This window comes from Candida metapsilosis, assembly GCF_017655625.1.
Source record: "Candida metapsilosis strain BP57 chromosome Unknown scaffold1, whole genome shotgun sequence".
Taxonomy (NCBI): domain Eukaryota; kingdom Fungi; phylum Ascomycota; class Pichiomycetes; order Serinales; family Debaryomycetaceae; genus Lodderomyces; species Lodderomyces metapsilosis.
In genome coordinates, this window is record NW_027138159.1 from 939,179 (window position 1) to 957,660 (window position 18,482).

At 38.9% G+C, this 18,482-nt stretch overlaps 8 protein-coding genes across 8 annotated transcripts; 7 read left to right on the forward strand and 1 right to left on the reverse strand. All coding sequences in view use genetic code 12, as the record gives it.

The window, feature by feature from the left end:
- Positions 1-430: 430 nt before the first annotated feature.
- Positions 431-3,943, forward strand: UTP22 (rRNA-processing protein; the record flags this gene model as incomplete). The annotated part of the gene is made up of 1 exon (XM_067693248.1): positions 431-3,943. The coding sequence occupies one exon, from the start codon at positions 431-433 to the stop codon at positions 3,941-3,943; it is 3,513 nt and encodes a 1,170-aa protein (XP_067550446.1).
- Positions 3,944-4,169: 226 nt separating this feature from the next.
- Positions 4,170-5,876, forward strand: HEX3 (SUMO-targeted ubiquitin ligase complex subunit; the record flags this gene model as incomplete). Its single annotated transcript, XM_067693258.1, has 1 exon — positions 4,170-5,876. The coding sequence occupies one exon, from the start codon at positions 4,170-4,172 to the stop codon at positions 5,874-5,876; it is 1,707 nt and encodes a 568-aa protein (XP_067550447.1).
- A 1,776-nt stretch (positions 5,877-7,652) lies between these two features.
- Positions 7,653-10,079, forward strand: I9W82_000422 (uncharacterized protein; the record flags this gene model as incomplete). The annotated part of the gene is made up of 1 exon (XM_067693269.1): positions 7,653-10,079. The coding sequence occupies one exon, from the start codon at positions 7,653-7,655 to the stop codon at positions 10,077-10,079; it is 2,427 nt and encodes an 808-aa protein (XP_067550448.1).
- Positions 10,080-10,623: 544 nt separating this feature from the next.
- On the forward strand, positions 10,624-11,466 carry I9W82_000423 (transcription factor TFIIE subunit; the record flags this gene model as incomplete). The annotated part of the gene is made up of 1 exon (XM_067693280.1): positions 10,624-11,466. The coding sequence occupies one exon, from the start codon at positions 10,624-10,626 to the stop codon at positions 11,464-11,466; it is 843 nt and encodes a 280-aa protein (XP_067550449.1).
- Positions 11,467-11,776: 310 nt separating this feature from the next.
- On the forward strand, positions 11,777-12,231 carry NTF2 (Ran GTPase-binding protein; the record flags this gene model as incomplete). The annotated part of the gene is made up of 2 exons (XM_067693291.1): positions 11,777-11,783; positions 11,864-12,231. 2 exons carry the CDS (start codon positions 11,777-11,779, stop codon positions 12,229-12,231), a joined length of 375 nt encoding a protein of 124 aa, XP_067550450.1.
- Positions 12,232-12,591: 360 nt separating this feature from the next.
- On the forward strand, positions 12,592-14,406 carry I9W82_000425 (uncharacterized protein; the record flags this gene model as incomplete). The annotated part of the gene is made up of 1 exon (XM_067693302.1): positions 12,592-14,406. The coding sequence occupies one exon, from the start codon at positions 12,592-12,594 to the stop codon at positions 14,404-14,406; it is 1,815 nt and encodes a 604-aa protein (XP_067550451.1).
- A 29-nt stretch (positions 14,407-14,435) lies between these two features.
- Positions 14,436-14,804, reverse strand: I9W82_000426 (U2-type spliceosomal complex subunit; the record flags this gene model as incomplete). Its single annotated transcript, XM_067693313.1, has 1 exon — positions 14,436-14,804. One exon carries the CDS (start codon positions 14,802-14,804, stop codon positions 14,436-14,438), a length of 369 nt encoding a protein of 122 aa, XP_067550452.1.
- Positions 14,805-15,013: 209 nt separating this feature from the next.
- MNN23 (Mnn23p) lies at positions 15,014-16,792 on the forward strand (the record flags this gene model as incomplete). The annotated part of the gene is made up of 1 exon (XM_067693324.1): positions 15,014-16,792. The coding sequence occupies one exon, from the start codon at positions 15,014-15,016 to the stop codon at positions 16,790-16,792; it is 1,779 nt and encodes a 592-aa protein (XP_067550453.1).
- Between the last annotated feature and the right edge of the window lie 1,690 nt (positions 16,793-18,482).

An 18,482-nucleotide genomic window follows, 5' to 3' on the forward strand; every position in this document is an offset into this window, starting at 1 on the left:
CGAAGAGACTCGAAATACCCTCGTTTAATAAAATGTCGTGTCTTTTGGTAGCCGCTTTAAGGTCGTGTGTGTGCACAAACCTTTTGCTCTACAGGTTAAACAGGCCCCCCCCTTTTAGTTAGATTAGTCAGATGATGAAGCTCCTTCAATACTTTGAATAAGTAGAAGTAAAGCTAGGTTCTCACATCTCTACGTTCCATAAGCATACGCGCACGTAACACTCAATACATACAGATCATTTCAAGTGCATCTTAGCAGTTTGCAAAATCTATGAGAAGAGGTAAAAAAAAATGAAAAATAAAAAATCTGCATTCCGTTTAAGTTGAAGAGAAGTGTAAAATAATCACCACTTTTTACATAACTTGGGTGAACTTTACTGCAATCTAGTTCAAATAACCCCTCATAGATACCTTTGTCAGTCATCTTTATAATGGTCAAGAGGAAGTTGGATGATATTGAAGATGCCCAAAACAAACTTGCAAAGTTGGAAGATGCGGCAAATGACAAACTAGACAACGGACAAGTTCTCGAGGACAATACTCACCTCAATAATGCAGAGAATGAAAATGGTGTCCATGCGGGAGACTCCAGTGATGATGAGGATATTGTCGATGATGACCACGCTCAAGCAAAGCCATCATCAAGAAAGGGAAAGGCACAGCTCACTGCTCAAGATATACAAGTAGCACGTGAAACGGCAGAGCTTTTCAAGTCCAACATTTTCAAACTTCAAATCGACGAGTTAATGAAAGAGGTGAAGGTGAAAAAAAGTCACGAGGAAGTTATGGAGAAAGTTTTGCATAGATTACATGACTTGATTAAGGAGATACCATCAGCTGAAAATTTGTCCTTGGAAGAAGCGGAAGGGCTATTCAGTCATAAAAGAGTGGCTATACCATTTCCTGATCCGAAGCCTACAAATGTAAAGTATTCATTTTCATATGGCCCGCCTGAGGATTTGTCATTAGTTGGATCTTATGGTTTAAAAACAGGAATCAGCCAAGGTCTGTCGATCGATGTCGCTTTGACAATGCCGAGGTCTCTTTTCCAACCAAAAGACTATTTAAATTATAGGGCTTTGCACAAGAGGGCGTTTTACCTTGCTTATTTGGCAGACCATTTAATCCCATTGACGAAAAAGAATAATCTTCCTGTCAAAATCACGTATTCTTATTTTAACGATGATGTGTTGTGTCCCATTTTGCATATTGAGAGTATCCAAACTGAGAATCCCGACGATCTCATCTTTTTCAAGACAAAGTACAAAATCAATTTGATCCCCGCTTTTCCATTCACGGTTTTTGACTCAAAGAAACTCCTTCCGGATAAGAATTGCATTCGAATTCAATCAGACAGTAAAGAAATGCCTCCCACGCCGTTTTACAATTCGAGTATATTAGCACAATCAAGTTATGACTACTATCTCAAGTTTTTATATTCCATGAAGAAATCTACTGAGTCATTTAAAGATGCATGTATATTAGGAAGATTGTGGTTACAACAAAGAGGTTTCAATTCAACCTTGAGTGGTGGTGGTTTTGGACATTTTGAATTTGCAATTTTGTTGAGCGCATTACTTCATGGAGGTGGATTGAATGGAAATAAAATCTTATTGTCTGGTTTTTCATCTTATCAGTTGTTTAAAGGTGCAATAAAATACTTGGCCACTATGGACCTCGATTCAGGGTACTTGTCGTTTTCGTCTGAAATCGGTGAATCTGTTCCAGCAAAATACAAAACAGAAGGGTTCAATGTTCCAACAATTTTTGACAAGAATACCAAGATCAACATTTTGTGGAAAATGACAGTATCTTCTTATGAAGAACTCAAAGGTAAAGCAATCCAAACCCTCGAATTGTTGAATGATGTGGTTAAGGATAGGTTTGACCCCATATTGCTTCAAAAGTCAAATTTAGACTTTCTCAAGTTTGACATTCTTTTGTCACTTACCATAGAAGAGAATTCTATAGAAGCATTTGGACCATTGGAAAAGATAAGATTTATAACTTTTGACAACTACATAAAGAGCAAAATTCACAATCTTATAAAAAGGGCATTGGGTGACAGGGTAACCATTGCGAGTGTTTGGAAAGCTAACATTAAAAGTTTTTTTTCTGTACATAAGAGGAAGCCTACAAATGCGTCGAAAAACTGGGTAATTGGTTTACAGTTGCATCCAGATGAGTGTGATAAAGTAGTTACCAAGGGTCCTGATAACGAAGAGAAAGAAAAAGGAGCTGCATTTAGGTCATTCTGGGGCTCAAAAGCCTCCTTGAGACGATTTAAAGATGGTTCAGTTCAGCACTGTGTGGTTTGGAATTTGAGTGATAGGGAGCCCGTAGTAGTTTCCATCATGAAGCACATTTTTGAATTGCATCTACTGGCTGAAATTGCTCACTCGTTACACACAGACAGTGGTATGTATGAGAAAAAGCTCCCGCTTTCATTGTTATCAACAACATCAAATCAAATTTCGCATTCCTTATCAAGTTATACAATTTTGCGAAATTCGTTTGATAATATGACAAAGTTTTTGATCAATCTAGACTTGCCGTTGAGTATCAAGTCGGTAATGCCAGCCTCAACTTCTATGCGTTACACGTCATTACTACAACCTGTTCCTTTCGCGGTTTCCAATCCGGATTACTGGAATGATTGCGTGATTCAATTTGAAATTTCATCAAAGTGGCCGGATGAATTGAAGGCTTTGGAGAAGACGAAAACTGCACTTTTACTCAAAATATCTGAGATGTTGAAAGCAACTGAATATGACACTTTCATCACGCTGGATGATTCGATTCCTTTTAATCAAGACGTTTGTTTGTTGAACGTTTTAACTCCAGAGGGGTTTGGCTTTAGACTTAGAGTTCTAACTGAACGAGATGAAGTGTTGTACCTCAGGGCTGTAAGCAATGCTGATAAGCAAAAATCAATTGCACAAGACGTGTACGTTAAATTTATTCAAAATTATCAAGCGTCGTTGAAGCACACGCGAACAATTACTCAATTAGCTCAGCATTTCCCATACTATTCGCCCACTGTTAGATTGGTAAAGCAGTGGCTAGATTCGCAATTGCTTCTTAATCATCTCAATGACGAGTTGGTGGAGTTGATTGTTTTGAAACCGTTTGTTGATCCTGCACCATACAGTGTTCCTCATTCAGTGGAGAATGGATTTTTACAAGTACTTTTCTTTTTAGCCAATTGGAACTGGAGAGAGACGCCTCTTATATTGGATGCTGTTAAGAGCACTGCGGAGGAGGACTATACATTAAGTGATCGGTTGACAATCCAAGCTTATAGAGTCATTGAGCAAAACTTCAACAAGATTAGAGAAACTGATCCAACTGGAATCAAGACACAATTTTTCATTGGTTCGAAAGATGATCCATCGGGAATTTTATGGTCGAGTAATCTCACTTTACCTATCGCCGCTAGACTAACTGCACTTGCGAGAGCGGCAACTTCATTATTGACGTCTCAGGGTAGCAACGAAAGCTTTTTGGATTTAATATTCACTCCTGCCTTGAAAGATTACGATTTTGTTTTAGAGGTGAAATCGCAAAAGTTGACCACTTCATCTGGAATATTACCTGCCAATACATTTAAAAATTTGGTCCAACCTTTGACCTCATACCCGGACGATATCTCATCCAAGCGTGATTTTGTGCAAGCTTTTTATCACGATTTGGAAGCAAAATTTGGTAATGCCATCATATTTTCCACTAAAAAGTTTACTGGCTTGTGTAAGGACAACAAGAATGTTATTGGAGGGTTGTTTGTTCCATCGAATTTGTCAAGAAAGAAATTTAGAACTAATTTAGGTATCAATGTTAAACCTGATGGAGATAAAGAAGAGGTGGTTTTGAACAAAGAGGCGGTCTTTGATCAAATTAAGTTGCTTGGGCATGGTTTGAACTTGAATTTAATACTGGAGAAGTAGTTTTATTGGTGTTAGGGACTTGTATGTAATATGCACTTGTATCAATATTATAGATAGACTTTTACGTTGTGTACTTTTAGTTTGTATTGGAATTCACGTGCGTGCAAGTTTCAGAAAATCTTAAGATTTGTTGTTGTCGCTTTTTTTAAAAAGGGTTATCATCGAAATCGTTGCAATATCAAAAGCACAAGACACACCTACGAACTTTATAACTTATCATACAACTATGTCAGCTCCACCGGGAGACTCAAGTGGAAGAGGGAGACGAGAAAGTAGTCAAGGGCGGGATGTTGTAGACCTATCCTCAGAGAATCATTATCATTATGTGATAGATCTAACTAATGACAGCAACGAGTGGCAAAGTTTGCCAAGGGGCAGCGCGCTGCCGCAAGTGTACTATCGCGTTGAGGAGCGTGTGAGAAGACCTGAACAGCCTATTAGAAGGCCAGAGCAGCCTATTAGAAGGCCAGAGCAGCCTATTAGATCTCAAACAGAGCGAGGTTTTGGGCGTCCGCCTGTACGAGAGGATAGGTTTCGAGGTAGGGATGAGGATGACAGTGATGACGATATAGAGATATTATCTGTCAACAGAATTAATAATAGGCCCACGCCATTAAACACCTATAGGCCCACGCCATCAAACACCTATAGGCCCACGCCATCAGACACCTATAGGCCCACGCCATCAGACAACTATAGACCCACGCCATCAGACACCTATAGGCCCACGCCATCAGACAACTATAGACCCACGCCATCAGACACCTATAGGCCCAGTAATCAAACACGCCTGCTGTCATATGACGCCGATTATTTCGACGAGCTGAGGAATCATGGGGATGATTTGGAAATAACTGGCATACGACGCGCTCCTTCGGCGCCACAAGGGCATATCGATACTCCTATGGGCCACTTTCCATTCACAAGTGGACCTCGCTTTCAGTCTCACGGGAACGAAGCCCCACATTCCAATGACAATCCTTATCCATCACGTAATGTCAGAAGGCGAATAGGAAATATACCTGTACCAACCAATCCAAGGGGAACCCGTTCACTTCCACCTCGAAATAATTTGGGACATCGCACTCAACCTCCTTCACAAAGGGGCCGTCAACATCCTCCTCGTAATAGTGTTCATGCTAGAAGTCATATGCCAATACCTGGTGGTGAGGGTAGACCAAGAGGGCCTCCGCCTCCCAGTAATCGTGGTAATGGTGGACGCAATCAACAACATCGTCCCCCTAGAGGTCCAAGACGCGGATCTTCGTTTGCACAAGAGACTTTTCCTGACTTTGTTAATCGAATTAATTTCCATATCCGGTTTTCTGATTCAGCACCCCATTTCATTTTCCACAACATGTTTGGAGGTGGTGGAGATGTACCTCCGGATGTACTTGAGAACAACATAATGCAAAGGATTGAGGAAGATAACAATAGAGCAGCTGATGTACGACGAGAAAGGGAGTCTAATTACAATAGGAAATCGATGGTGGAGAAGCAAAAACTTGCAGAAATGGAGAATGCAAAAGGGACACATACAAATAAGATAGATCCCAGTGATGACCTCGTTTGTGAACTATGTGGTGTAACCTTGGGTGAAGGTGTACCAGACTCTTTTAAAGGAGATCCTAAATATGATTTGAATTTTGCTAAATACGCTGATCAGTACCAAACTCAAGCGCCGTGGTTTTGTGTCAACCCATTTACAACTGCTGATCATGATTTGAGTAAGAGAATATTTGCTAGTAAGTGTGGGCATACATTTTGTGGGAGATGTGTAAAGAACATTGCAGGGAGACCAACAAGAAAGCCCAAGGACGCTCCATCTGGTTTTACGATAAAGAATCCTAGTATTTATGCACCCACGAAATGTCCAGCAAAGGATTGTGGGAAGAGATTTGTTTCTAAAGCATTTACTGAAGTATTTTTTTGATAAGATACTGTCTATGTTATTGTAGTTGAGAGTGTATAAGTTGAAAATTTTGGAATGACATTGGTTGTAAAACGAGCAGATTAGCAATGTATTTCCGTAATCGTGATGTAGTCAAAACCTCGTTCCAGTCGTTGTTTTCAAGGGTCATATCCTCTCCTCTGATTTTGTGTCTCTATGTATAGAAAATAGTTCGGAGTTACTTAATTGGGCTTAAGTCCGAGCAAAAATTTTGACATGCTTCCGCCCTCCTAAGGACGTCCAAAGAAAATTTTTTGGACTTCTGGAGGTGCACGGAGCGCAAAATGCAGCTATCAACGTGTCTGGCGGTGGATCCAAGGTTGGAATCCACTTATTTTGAGTGTATCTCAAAAATCCGACCATGTTTTGTTATGCACACATAAAATGCGCATAACCACTCCGGGAAGAGCGTAACGATGGTGTGGATGAGCTTGATGAAGCATGCCGATGTGGCAGTGAATGCCGGCAAGTCAGATAAGACCATTTTGATGTCCTGTGGTTGCACCAAGGTGGAACAACTATTGTTAGGTGCAAAAAAATTGGAACAAAAAGGCGTAATTTTTTTTTGCGTTTTATGAGTGATTGAATACACAATAATGAGTATGGATGGACACTACAAGCTAGAGTGATTCAGAGGAACAAGGAAGGTGTTTATTTGTGTATACAGTATAGACTACTAGTTTGCTAAAATATTGTAGTTCCCTTTTACATCATATCAATAAGGTAGTGTGATCGATTTTTGTAAAAAAATAGGTGCAAAAATCTTTAATGACAGAGAACTATATGGAAAATGAAAGTCTAGAAGTACTGCTTGAGATGATGTTTTTATCCACTCAGACAGTATGAAGAGATAGAGTGTGCCATAGAGAGAAGAGTGGAGGCGATTTCAAGAATACAGAGCTATCTCTTATATGCGTATGTTTTTTTTTTTTGCAACTGTTTGGGTTCTTTCCCAATTAGGAAATGAGATCAATAGATTAGATAGATTAAGTAAGATTACATACATACATACGTACATACATACATCACATACATCACATACAATACATACATACATACATACATACAATACATATCGTCTACAGATATGCAAGAATACATTGAAACGGATAGCAATTATAGTATACATGTATATAAGTTATGTAGTATATATATGTATGCTACTATAGTTAGTGTTGCTCTCTGTCTCAGTTTGTGTTTTCTCTTTTTATTTTTGTTTAGCTCAGCCACACACTCACACTCAACTTTCATAAAATTTTACATATCTATTCTGTCTCTCTCTCTCTGTATCTTAGTTAGTTACTCTTGCTTGGTTGGTTACTCTCACATACTCTCTCTTAGTTAGTTGCTCCCTTTCTCTCTTAGTTGGTTAGTTAGATAGTTAGTTAGTTACTCCTATTTTTTTTATCATTATACTCATACACACGACCCTTATATTATATTATATTACATACAATACAATACAATAGATAATAAACTATATATACAAATTTAACCCCTATGCATATATATACAATACATAATCTAAAAATAAAAAAAATATAAGACAACACTTTCTCACACCACACCACCACCACACCCTCACACCACTCCTCACACCACACACAGCACATAGATCACACGCTCAGTTTCTTTTTTTCCTTCACCTTCAACAGTCAACAGCATCATTCGTATCACCATAGTCCTAAATTTATATTGGTTTATTTGCCCCCCCTCCCCCCTTGTTATTTTAATTTTTTATTTTGTTTGCGGTGGTGTATGCTTGAAGCTGAGGCAATTGATTTCCATAATCATCTACCACCTTATCGGTCTTTACTTAATCCTAATGCTAGGTATGACTATCGTACTCATACATTAATTCCATTGACTCAAAATGACTTGAATTTCTTGCAGTCATTCTTCAGAAGTGGGGGCAGGACAACCCCAATTTTTTGGCAGTCCCGATCTTTAACTAGTGGAGGCAGTTATAGATCTAATAATAACAACAACAGAAACAAAAACAGCAATAGCAATAGCAGGACAACCAGCTCATCAGCTATATATTCAGCACCTTCATCCTTCCAAAACTCTAGTTCAATTGTATCTGAACCACAAGCAAACAACACAAATTTCTCAGAATCTTACTTGGAAAATGCAATTGAATTGACAGGTAATTCAGGCTGTCATTTTCTGCCACCTCCACCTCCACCTGCATCTTCTTCATCTTCAGCTTCATCCGTTACAACAAGTCTGTGCTTGTCTCATGTAAATTGCCGCAATAATCAAGAGTCATCTACGTCAACAACATTCAAGATGAAGTACAAGTCTTTGCTTAACGATGTTGGTCGAAGCATTTCAATGAGACTTAGTAATAACAACTTACTTGGTGACAACAACAACAACAACAACACCGATAATAGCAATATCAACATTATTTCAAGATCTAGTACCTTGCTTTCGTCGGCTGTTAAGAGGAAATCTCAACCAACTATTACCAACATTAAACAAATGCCAGAAGAAATATTGGACTACATTTTTTACCTTGTTGATTGTAAATCTGACTACGCCAATTGTCTCCACACTTGCAAAATTTTCTATCATATGGCAAAGCCTTATTTTTATGAAGATTTGTCATTTACCTCAACCTACAGATTTGCTCAATTTGTCTCATATCTTCGATTGAATTCAAGTGTCGGTCAGTATGTGAAAACAGTTGATTTATCTGGTATCAAACCAGGTTACGATGAAGACGAAGAAGAAAATAATGACCAAGAGGAAGAGGTAATAGAAGTTATCAATGAAGATGGTGAAACTGTCGCCATAAATACTCGAGAATTGTCACAGCTCTCCAAAAAGAAGGCTTTGGCCGGGTGGAGGGATTGGAAATTCAAAAATAATCCATTATACACAGTGCACCCTTACCCAAGTGGTCATTTGAGTAAAATTGCATCAAATTCTCAATTTCTGATATCATCAAATAGATCAACTTCATCACAAAAGTCATCATCATCCAAAAGATTCACCAAACCATTTAAATATTTTAAAACAAGAAAAAGAAGCAGATCTTTTAGTGGTAGTAATGTTAATTCCAGAAAATCACCAAAGTTGGAAACTTTAAACTTGAATAACCGTAATGGCAGTCCTTCAACAGTATCAAATCCTCATCCACTAATCAACAAATTTTTACTCAATTATTCAACATCAAAAGATGTCCCTATTGGCTATGTGTTGCACTTGGTCAATTTGTGCCCTAATGTCTGCAGTTTAAATTTAGGTGGATTGTCATTATCCACCGATTATGAGATTCTGAGATCTTCAATGTGTAAATTCCAAACATTTGATGTAATGAATAATTACCCAAAGGATTTACTTCACAAGATTGATAACAGTATGAGATGTGATGATTCATCAGGGGACTTGTCATCAATTGAAGCGTCGTTGCATTACAATCGTCACCAACCAGAGAGTCGGTTCTCGAGAAATTTGTTCAAATCAAATCAGACAAATACTACGTCTACAGCTTCCTCAATCTATTCTGTTTCAACTTTTTCTAAACCAATTCGCAAATACAATAGCTTGTTACCACCACTTCCACCAACTTTGGCTGATATATCCTATGTGAAGAAGGGAGATCGCAGAGTTTACCTTTCAGATTTGAATTTGAAGTCCATCAATAATGTGTACTTGAGAAAAATTGATGAGAAAGAGGTTCTCTTGGCAATTTCCAAAATACATGGAAAACAAGTTCATTCTTTTAAAATACAGCAAATATCCGGTTTGTTAGAAGAGGATGTTGCTGGAAACTTACGTTACATTAACCTATCCTCCATGATTTGGTTGAATCGTGAATTGATTGAAAAATTCTTGAAAAAATTGCTTGTGAAGAGATCTTTTGATTTAGTTGCATTTGGGTATTACGGTGCCAATGGTTATGATGATGAAACGGATTTTGATATCGATTCAGATTTAGAGTCATTTGATAATGATCATAACCCCATGATATACAAGCAGGACTTGGTAATTGATATTTCAAACTCAGGTATGTACAAGGACTTACCTTGGGCTAAGAAGATCGATTTAAACACCTCGGAAGGATGTAAATTGGCGGATAAAATCATTCGCAATGAATTGCTATCACCTCATGAAGAATTTATGAGAAGAGAAAGATCAAGAAGAGGTAGGATAGGGGAAAATTACTTAGCTTAGTTACAATTTCAATCACGTAGTCTCTTTATAATAATATGAATTCATTTATGCTTGAGTTCCACCACTTCATAGTTTGTACAGGCAAAGAGAAAATGTTCCAGACATCAGGTCATCACAATTTCATGGATCAGCCTGACCTAGTTGTTTTTCAACTAGCGGCGACCTCGAATCGCAATGGTTTTAAAGCTGGTTTTCCAACAAACATTGGACTTCTCCAACGAAGGGAAATAAGGTTCAATCTAGATAGATCAAATACATCCATAAAAATCAGCATTGAGCTCTAATGTTAATGCTAATGACTATTGAAATGATTAAAACGGACGATTTGACAAATCATTGGTGTAGAGAAAGAAGAAGAAGAAATGAAGAGAGGATAAAAAATTTTCTCTCTTTATATTCACCTTTGAGCAGCAAGACACTACCATACAAGAAGAAAGAGAAAAATCATGTTCTAAACAAACTTATACGAAAGGGTTATGGAACCTTTATCTAACTTTATAGGTCCCATCACATCTATCAGCACTCATTCATTACTATATTTATCATGTCTGATCTATCTGCACAACTATCTGCATTCAAGAATAAACTAAAAAGTGGCCCATCAGTGGCCGTGGCTAGAAAAGCAGTCCTTTCCAAACCCACTTCGAGTGTACCCTCAACGCCATCAGGCTCATCAAATACTCCTTCAAAACGTCCAAATCCATCGGAGCCAGCTATTGACACGTATAAAAGACACAAGCCAGAACCCACAGATCTCAGTGGCTCTCATTTATCGACACAACTACACTTGGCAGTGGAGTATATAAAGGAGCAGGACCATCCAATCAGTATTGGTAACCTACAACAAACGTTATCTTTTGATGTTGAGCACACCCTACTACCTTTGCTTAGGGAGATTGATAGAGTCAAGTACGACGAAACGAATAGGACATTAGAGTACGTCTCACTACACAATATCAAGACTGCTGATGACTTGTTGGAGTTTTTAAGAAAACAAACTACTTTCAAAGGCGTATCAGTGAAAGAATTGAAGGATGGATGGGCTGGATGTTATCAAGCTATTGATGAATTGGAAGCAGAGGATAAGATTTTAGTTTTAAGAAATAAAAAGGAGAATGCACCAAGACTCGTTTGGGCAAATGCAGGTGGCAAAGTCGGAGCTATTAGTGATGAATTTAAAAAGATGTGGGTTGATGTTAAGCTCCCTGAATCTGATGTGTTGTATCAATCCTTGATTGATCAAGGGTTGAAACCAACTGGTGCAGACCCAAGCTTGGTTAATAAAGCTCCACAGCAGCAAGAAAAGAAACAAAAGAAAGCTCGCCGAGGAAAGATTACTAATACGCACATGAAGGGAATCTTGAAGGATTACAGTCAATTGGTTTAGCTTCACAATTCTAGAATATGGGTGATTTGCATTATTCGAACCGTTTTATAATGTATAGTACACGTACGTGAATGCAGATGAATACAGTAACTATACTGCATATATCTCGATAGGCTTTAAGAAAACTCTTTCCTTTTTTGAAGTGGCATCTTAGGCGCTAGCTCTTCTCTTGATCTACCATGGTTCAGGTCGTGTATACCTACTAAAAATGAGTTTAGAATTTTTTTTCTCATTTCAAAAAAAGAGGTGACAAACCGGACCCACTTGAAAGTCTGACCTTTCAATCATTCGAAACTAATCCAATCTCAAGATGTCAAGTATGTCATTCTCATAGACAAGCATAGAGTTTTGTTTTTTTTTTCATGGTGTTTAATCATACTAACTACTGCCCACTTAGCCGATTTCAATGCTGTAGCAACTGAATTTTGCAATTTTTACTACAACCAATTCGATAGTGATAGAACTCAATTGGGTAACTTATACAGACCAGAGTCGATGTTAACTTTCGAGACGTCTCAATTACAAGGTGCCAGAGACATTGTTGAAAAATTATCGTCTTTGCCTTTCCAAAAAGTTGTTCACAGAGTTTCGACTTTGGACGCTCAACCTGCGTCTCCTAATGGTGATATTTTGGTTATGGTTACTGGTGAATTATTGATCGATGAAGAACAAAATGCTCAACGTTATTCACAAGTATTTCACTTGATTCCAGATGGAGGATCGTACTATGTTTTCAATGATATTTTCAGATTGAACTACTCATAAATTTTAGAAGAGTTTTGCTCGTGGGGATGAAACTAAGGGTGTGTATGTCTTATGTTAAAGTAGAGTAGTAGATGGAGTTTAGGTCTTGATTTCATATAGTGCAGTTGAAATACAAAGTCTTCAAGATTACCTGTATGAACTTGTAGATTTCAATCATGGGATTACAATTAAGCTCTTTATTAATAGCCAGGCGTGTATAGGCGTTAAAATGGTGTTTGGACTGGAATTGTAGTTCTGTTGAATCGGTTTGATTGTATTGGCTAAGTATTCTTTTTGTAAACACGAAATTTAACTTGCGAACTTTAGAGTATTTACCAATTCCTTGTTTAACGAAGCAACAAAAAACAACAACCCGTATTCATGAGTGAAAGCAATCCTATACATGAGAATTCCTCATTAGATGAGGTGCACAAGACCACGAGTGCAAGCTCACAAGATATCCCGGTCATTCCTCCACGACCAAGATCCAAGAATCGTGCCAAATCCAACACGTCACTAGTGTCGAGTTCCTCCGGCAAGAGCTTAGAATCAGAGACCAAGCCTGCCGTCAAAGATGAACTTTTGAACCACTCCAAAGATCAAGAGTCAGCATTGGAGGTATTGGATGCTTATGGGGTCGATTCGGAGGACCATGAAGAAGATAAATCTGGGCAGACTTTGAAATCGGACACAGTCCAGAGAGAATCTTACCCACAACATTCCAGTGCTATTGAAGAGTCATCAAAGAACGCGAAAGTGGAAGACTCCCCTATGAACTACCAAACAAACGACCAGGACGCTATGGATGGTGACAAAACCCCGGGTAATTCCGACACTAAAGCTTCTTTCAAGGAGGACATAGACGAAACAAATGCAAGCGAGAATGAGGCTTCGAGTTTCAATGACGATGTGGAGACGGTATTGCAAGAAGGCAATGACTCGAGTGATAGTGGACTGGACCATGTTGAGCATGCGCACCCTAACACTGAAAATGAACAAGCTGAACAACTGCAAGGAGCAGCCACCACTCTCTCGGAGGATAAGGAAATAAATGAGGAAAGTAAAGCAGACAATACGGAAGGAAAGAAGAAGTTGAATGAAGCTGCCAATTCACTCAAGGGAGATATAGAAAACGATCGTACTGAAAAGCTGGAAAATGCTGGTCCTTCAGCAAATGACAATCCTCACGAGCAAGCCAAGGAACAGAAGAACTCGAGTGAAGAGCATGTAGCCGTGGCTGGTACAACCCCAGTTATACCTCCACGGCCATCTCGAAAGTCAAAAGCATCACATCCTGCCTCGATCACTAACAACGATGCAAATGTCGAAGAGTCGGCACGTTCAATTCCAGCTAGCCATGACAACAAGAGAACTGAGTCTGCCAAGGATACGTTAGCAACCAACAGCACCGATCAGGATTTGGAAAAAAGTTCCCCGGATACAGTTGCTGAATCCAAATCTGAAAGCCCCTCAAGTAGTGATGTCACGCCCAAAATTCCGGCAAGGCCCACCAAGAAACAATCTGATTCTAAACTGACTCCGAAAGCTCCGCCACCAAAGCCAAAGAAGTTGTCAAGTAGAATCCAAGCATTTCAGCAGCAACTTTTTAACTCGTCTTCTTCCAACCCCGAGTCGACCTCAAGACGGGAATCTGAGGCGGCAAATGAAGGCGGTGATGCTCCCAGAAACTCTTCTGTACATCGAAGGGTTTTTGAATCAAGTGGTATACCACTACCAGGTATGTTCAACCCTGCACTTCGTCCCGCAGTAACTGAACCAAGCGTATCGTCCCATGAGAGGTCACCACTGGAAACAAAGACAACAAAGAGAGTGCGTGGTCCAAAAGGTAAAAGGTTACCGCAAGCTGTTTCCAAGGCTAATGTTGTCGCTGAGAAGAGCCGGTCTATAGAGAAGGGAAAGTTATGGGAATTTACATTTAAGAAGATGAACGACACATCTGAAATTGAGAATGAAACTTCTATAGACCACAAGGCAGCTGAGCCTTTCCACGAACCTGCCGAAATAGCTCCTTCAAGTCCACAAACACAAATAACTGAGGAATTTCCCGAGACTGCAGTGATCGTAGATGTGAATGCAGAGAATGATCACGCGCTGGAAGCTGAAAGGTCAACCTCACCCACAGAGTTAGATTTGCCTACTGGTCTCCAAGAAGGAGAAGAATCTCAGCTGGATTAACATCCATTGCCTCACGTTAGAACACAAATCTATTTGGCCGAAAATCTCGGTTTATAACTGTAAACTCGATTCTGATCATCATCTTTTCTGTCCTTTTCACTTGTAAGCTTATTCCTGAGCGCATTGACAGCTTTTCTTATTTCCTCCAGGCTCACTCCTTTAGACTCTAATTCCTCTTCCAATTCTGCACACGACACCTGTATTTTCCGTAGTTCATTGTGTTTCACAATGCTTGCTCTTGCAGTTTTCGAAGATTCTTCATGCTTTTCGACTCTCTTTCTCAATAACTCATCGTGCTTGTCTTGTTGTCTGGTGGCGTACGATTTCCGTGAGCCCCTTTTACCAATGATATTTTTTTCGATATGACCAGAGCGACCGGAACCTTTATTTGAACTCATAATTTCAACACAATATGTATTTCAGCATCACTTCTGAACTTTTTGCTTGTCCAATGTTTGGGTTCACTTGCTTTCGGGTTTGGTAGATCCACGCACAAAATAAGAAAAAAATAAAACAAAAACAAAAACAAAAAAAAAAGGAAAAGAAAAAAATTAGATTCAAACAAAGAGGCCCCAAGGAAATACGCACATCGTAGATCTTAGACACAATGAGAAGCAAGATTCTACAAAAAGTATCAAGATACAGAGTAAAGGCGTTGGTAGTATTGTTGATTGCCGCGTTTTTGTCTTATTCCTTGTTTGGATCGTTAAGAAACTATAGCGTAATCGAAAATGACGAGGCGTCTTTTTCAGTCGCCTCTACAAAGCACACATTAAATCAGCATCAACAATCCCAATTAGAAACCAATCCAAAAGGTGGAAATGAAAAAGAACAAAGCCAAGCACAATCATCATTGAGCAATGCCCATAAGTTCTGGAAACAAATATTTACTATTTTTGATGAGAACAAGATGAATCTTCAAGATCAGTTTGGTACGCTTATAGAATACACTGATAAGTCAAAGCATTTGGATGGACCAAAGACCAAAGAAGCTTTGCTTTCAAGGGCAACGATGCTGGATGAGGTTGTTTCCGAACTTAAAAAGAGGCATCTGCTGGTAGTTCAACAGTTACCCACTCAAATTGCTGAATCTACATACAACAAGGGAACGACGGGTGTTGTCTTTATAGGTGGTGCCAAATTTTCGTGGCTTACATATTTGGCTATACTTGCTTTAAGAGAGACTGGAACGAAGCTACCTGTCGAGGTGATAATGCCCAAGAAGCTGGATTATACGAAGGAGCAAGATTTCTGCGACAAGTTATTACCCGAACTAGGGGCCAAATGTATTATTGTACCTGATACTATTGGTGAATCAGCACTCAACGGAAGAAGTCTATTTGCGTATCAATATAAATCAATTGCTTTGGCTATATCATCTTTCCAACACATACTTTTACTAGATTCGGATAACATTATTGTTTCAAATCCTGATCGTGTATTTAACAGTCCACTTTACAAGAAATACGGTATGATAACTTGGCCCGATTATTGGAAGAGAACTATATACCCGAAATATTACGACATTGCTGGGTTAAACGTTAACGAGCACAAAAGAGCAAGACACGATAGGTTCCCCTTATTTGAGCCAATAAATTCAAAAGCTTCTCTTGATGTCAACCCAGAAGATAAAGTACCTTACCATGATTTAGAGGGTGCCGTACCAGACTTGTCAACGGAATCTGGGCAACTTATTATAAACAAAGCAACCCATGGAAAAACAATTTTATTATCTTTATACTACAACATTTATGGTCCTGATATATTTTACAAATTGTTTTCATTGGGTGAACAGGGAGAAGGTGACAAGGACACATTTGTTACAGCAGCTATCGTGTGTAACGAACCTCATTACCTGGTAAAATCTTTCATCCTATCCCCTGGTTATTTTGACACTGACAATAAGTTTAATGGTGTGGCAATGGCTCAAAAGAATCCGCTTTCTGATTATAATTTATTCAACGATCTCGTTGTCGATAATTTTGTCAAAACTGGCGAAACTATGCGCGTACCGGAGCAAATCAAGCGTTTGGATGCTCTAAGTGAAAAGGAATTTAATAGCTACAATGAAGTACCGATATTTACAATTCACTGCAATCACCCCAAAATAGATCCTGTTCTTTATATGCAGCGCGAGGACTTGTATGATCCTTTGGAGAAGAGGTTGAAATACAGACTTTATAATAGTATGAAATACGATAAAACAATCGTGAATTTGTCGGAGGAAAAAGTGGTGAAAACTGATTTTGAGTACGAGCAGTGGCTCCATATTCAGGAAGCACTTTGTAAAAAGAAGCTTCAATTTGAACACTTTAAAGATATAAATGCACAAGATCTATGTGAATTTGTTAATAATCAAGTGAAATGGTTATCGCCTCAAGAATAAGTTACACAGTAAATATTTAATACATGAAGTCCACGAAAATTTATGTACACGATCGATTGGATAGGGTGCAATGACTATGAACCCTCTGTAAAGGTTTATGTTTCAAAATCGTCACAACAATCAAATCTTTCTTGGCTCTAAACACCACGCAAATTTACTTCCCCTTATAACAAACAATACAAACGTCTACGGATTATTAATTTCTGATGTCTCCAGATTGATATAGATGGCCGTTTTTAGTTGATTCTTTCTCAAGAAAGTTCACTCTTCAAGCTGTCCGCCTCCTTAAGATCAGAGTCGTCTACTTTGAATCTGAATATGCAGTCATCCACAACATATAACCTGGATGGTGATTACTTAGTCTCTGCTTCCTTGCTTTGAAATATTTAGTGGTCTTAGATTGCACGTGATGAAAATTTTGCAAACTCAAATGTGCTCCCATAAGTTTCTGGAGCTAAACGATTAAGTTTCCCACATTCCATGAGACAAATATGATTTCACAAAAACGCTGGTGTGGCCCAAAAACTTCCGTGCCTGATCTCGGGTATTAATTTGTTCAAACTAAAGCTTACAGAAGAGTTACTTTAAAAGAAGACAAAGTCTATATAAAAACACGGAATTAGCAAATGGTCAAAAACAAAAATGACGAGCTTCGCCGTCATCGGGACGTCCAAAAAATTTTTTTTGGACTTCTGGGGGTGCACGGAGCGCAAAGTGCAGCTATCAACGTGTCTAACGGTGGTTCCAAGGTTGGAATCCACTTTTCTTGAGTGTTTCTCGAAAATCCGACCATGTTTTGTTATGCACACATAAAATGCGCATAACCACTCCGGGAAGAGCGTAACGATGATGCAGATGAGCTTGATGAAGCATGCCGATGTGGCAGTGAATTCTGGAAAGTCAGATAAGACCAGTCCTTTGTCCTGTTTGTTGTATATACCAAGAGGAACAGTAACTGTTAGCTGCAAAAAAGATTGGAACAAAAAGAGAAATTGTTTTTTGTTCTCAAAATGTCGGGTGTTGATAGTGCGACATTGTTATCTACGTGTGAGTTTTTTTGGCATAACAAAATACCTTCACATTTGTGGCAGCTGAACACATCTGTGGCAATTGAACTTTATTCGGTGGCAAATCAACACATTCACTCTTCTGAAAGGAAACAGAATCACCACATCAATAGTACCCAGTATATCTACATTTATGGAAAGAATCTCAATGCGCTAGAGAGATCACAGATAGTACTTCTTGATCTATGGCTTTATATCTTACAAAGAGGAGGAATCACCACATCAATTAAGATCAGTCACGTATTCACCACCAAAGCAAATGAGATAGGCAGATGACGAACACAGACACCCATGTGAAGGGGTACTGGAGATGATCTTTCATTGAGGATTCTAATGGATTCGTTCATATGGATAAACAAGTAGACAGCTGAGAAACAGAAAGGGAGCAAATAATATGAACTCCTTCTGTCGTCGATACTTAGAGTTCGTTTGAACGTCCAGAAGACATGACAAGTCCATTTCCGCCTGCTGCAACGGATTGAGACCTTTCAACTCCCATTCTAAATAGTTATTCAAAAGGAAGAGCATTGGACAAGTCGTCAACTGACTACTTATAAGAAAGCATTTCAAGAGTGCTGGAAGATACCTGACGATATGAAGCTCTAGATGCACCAGCATAACGC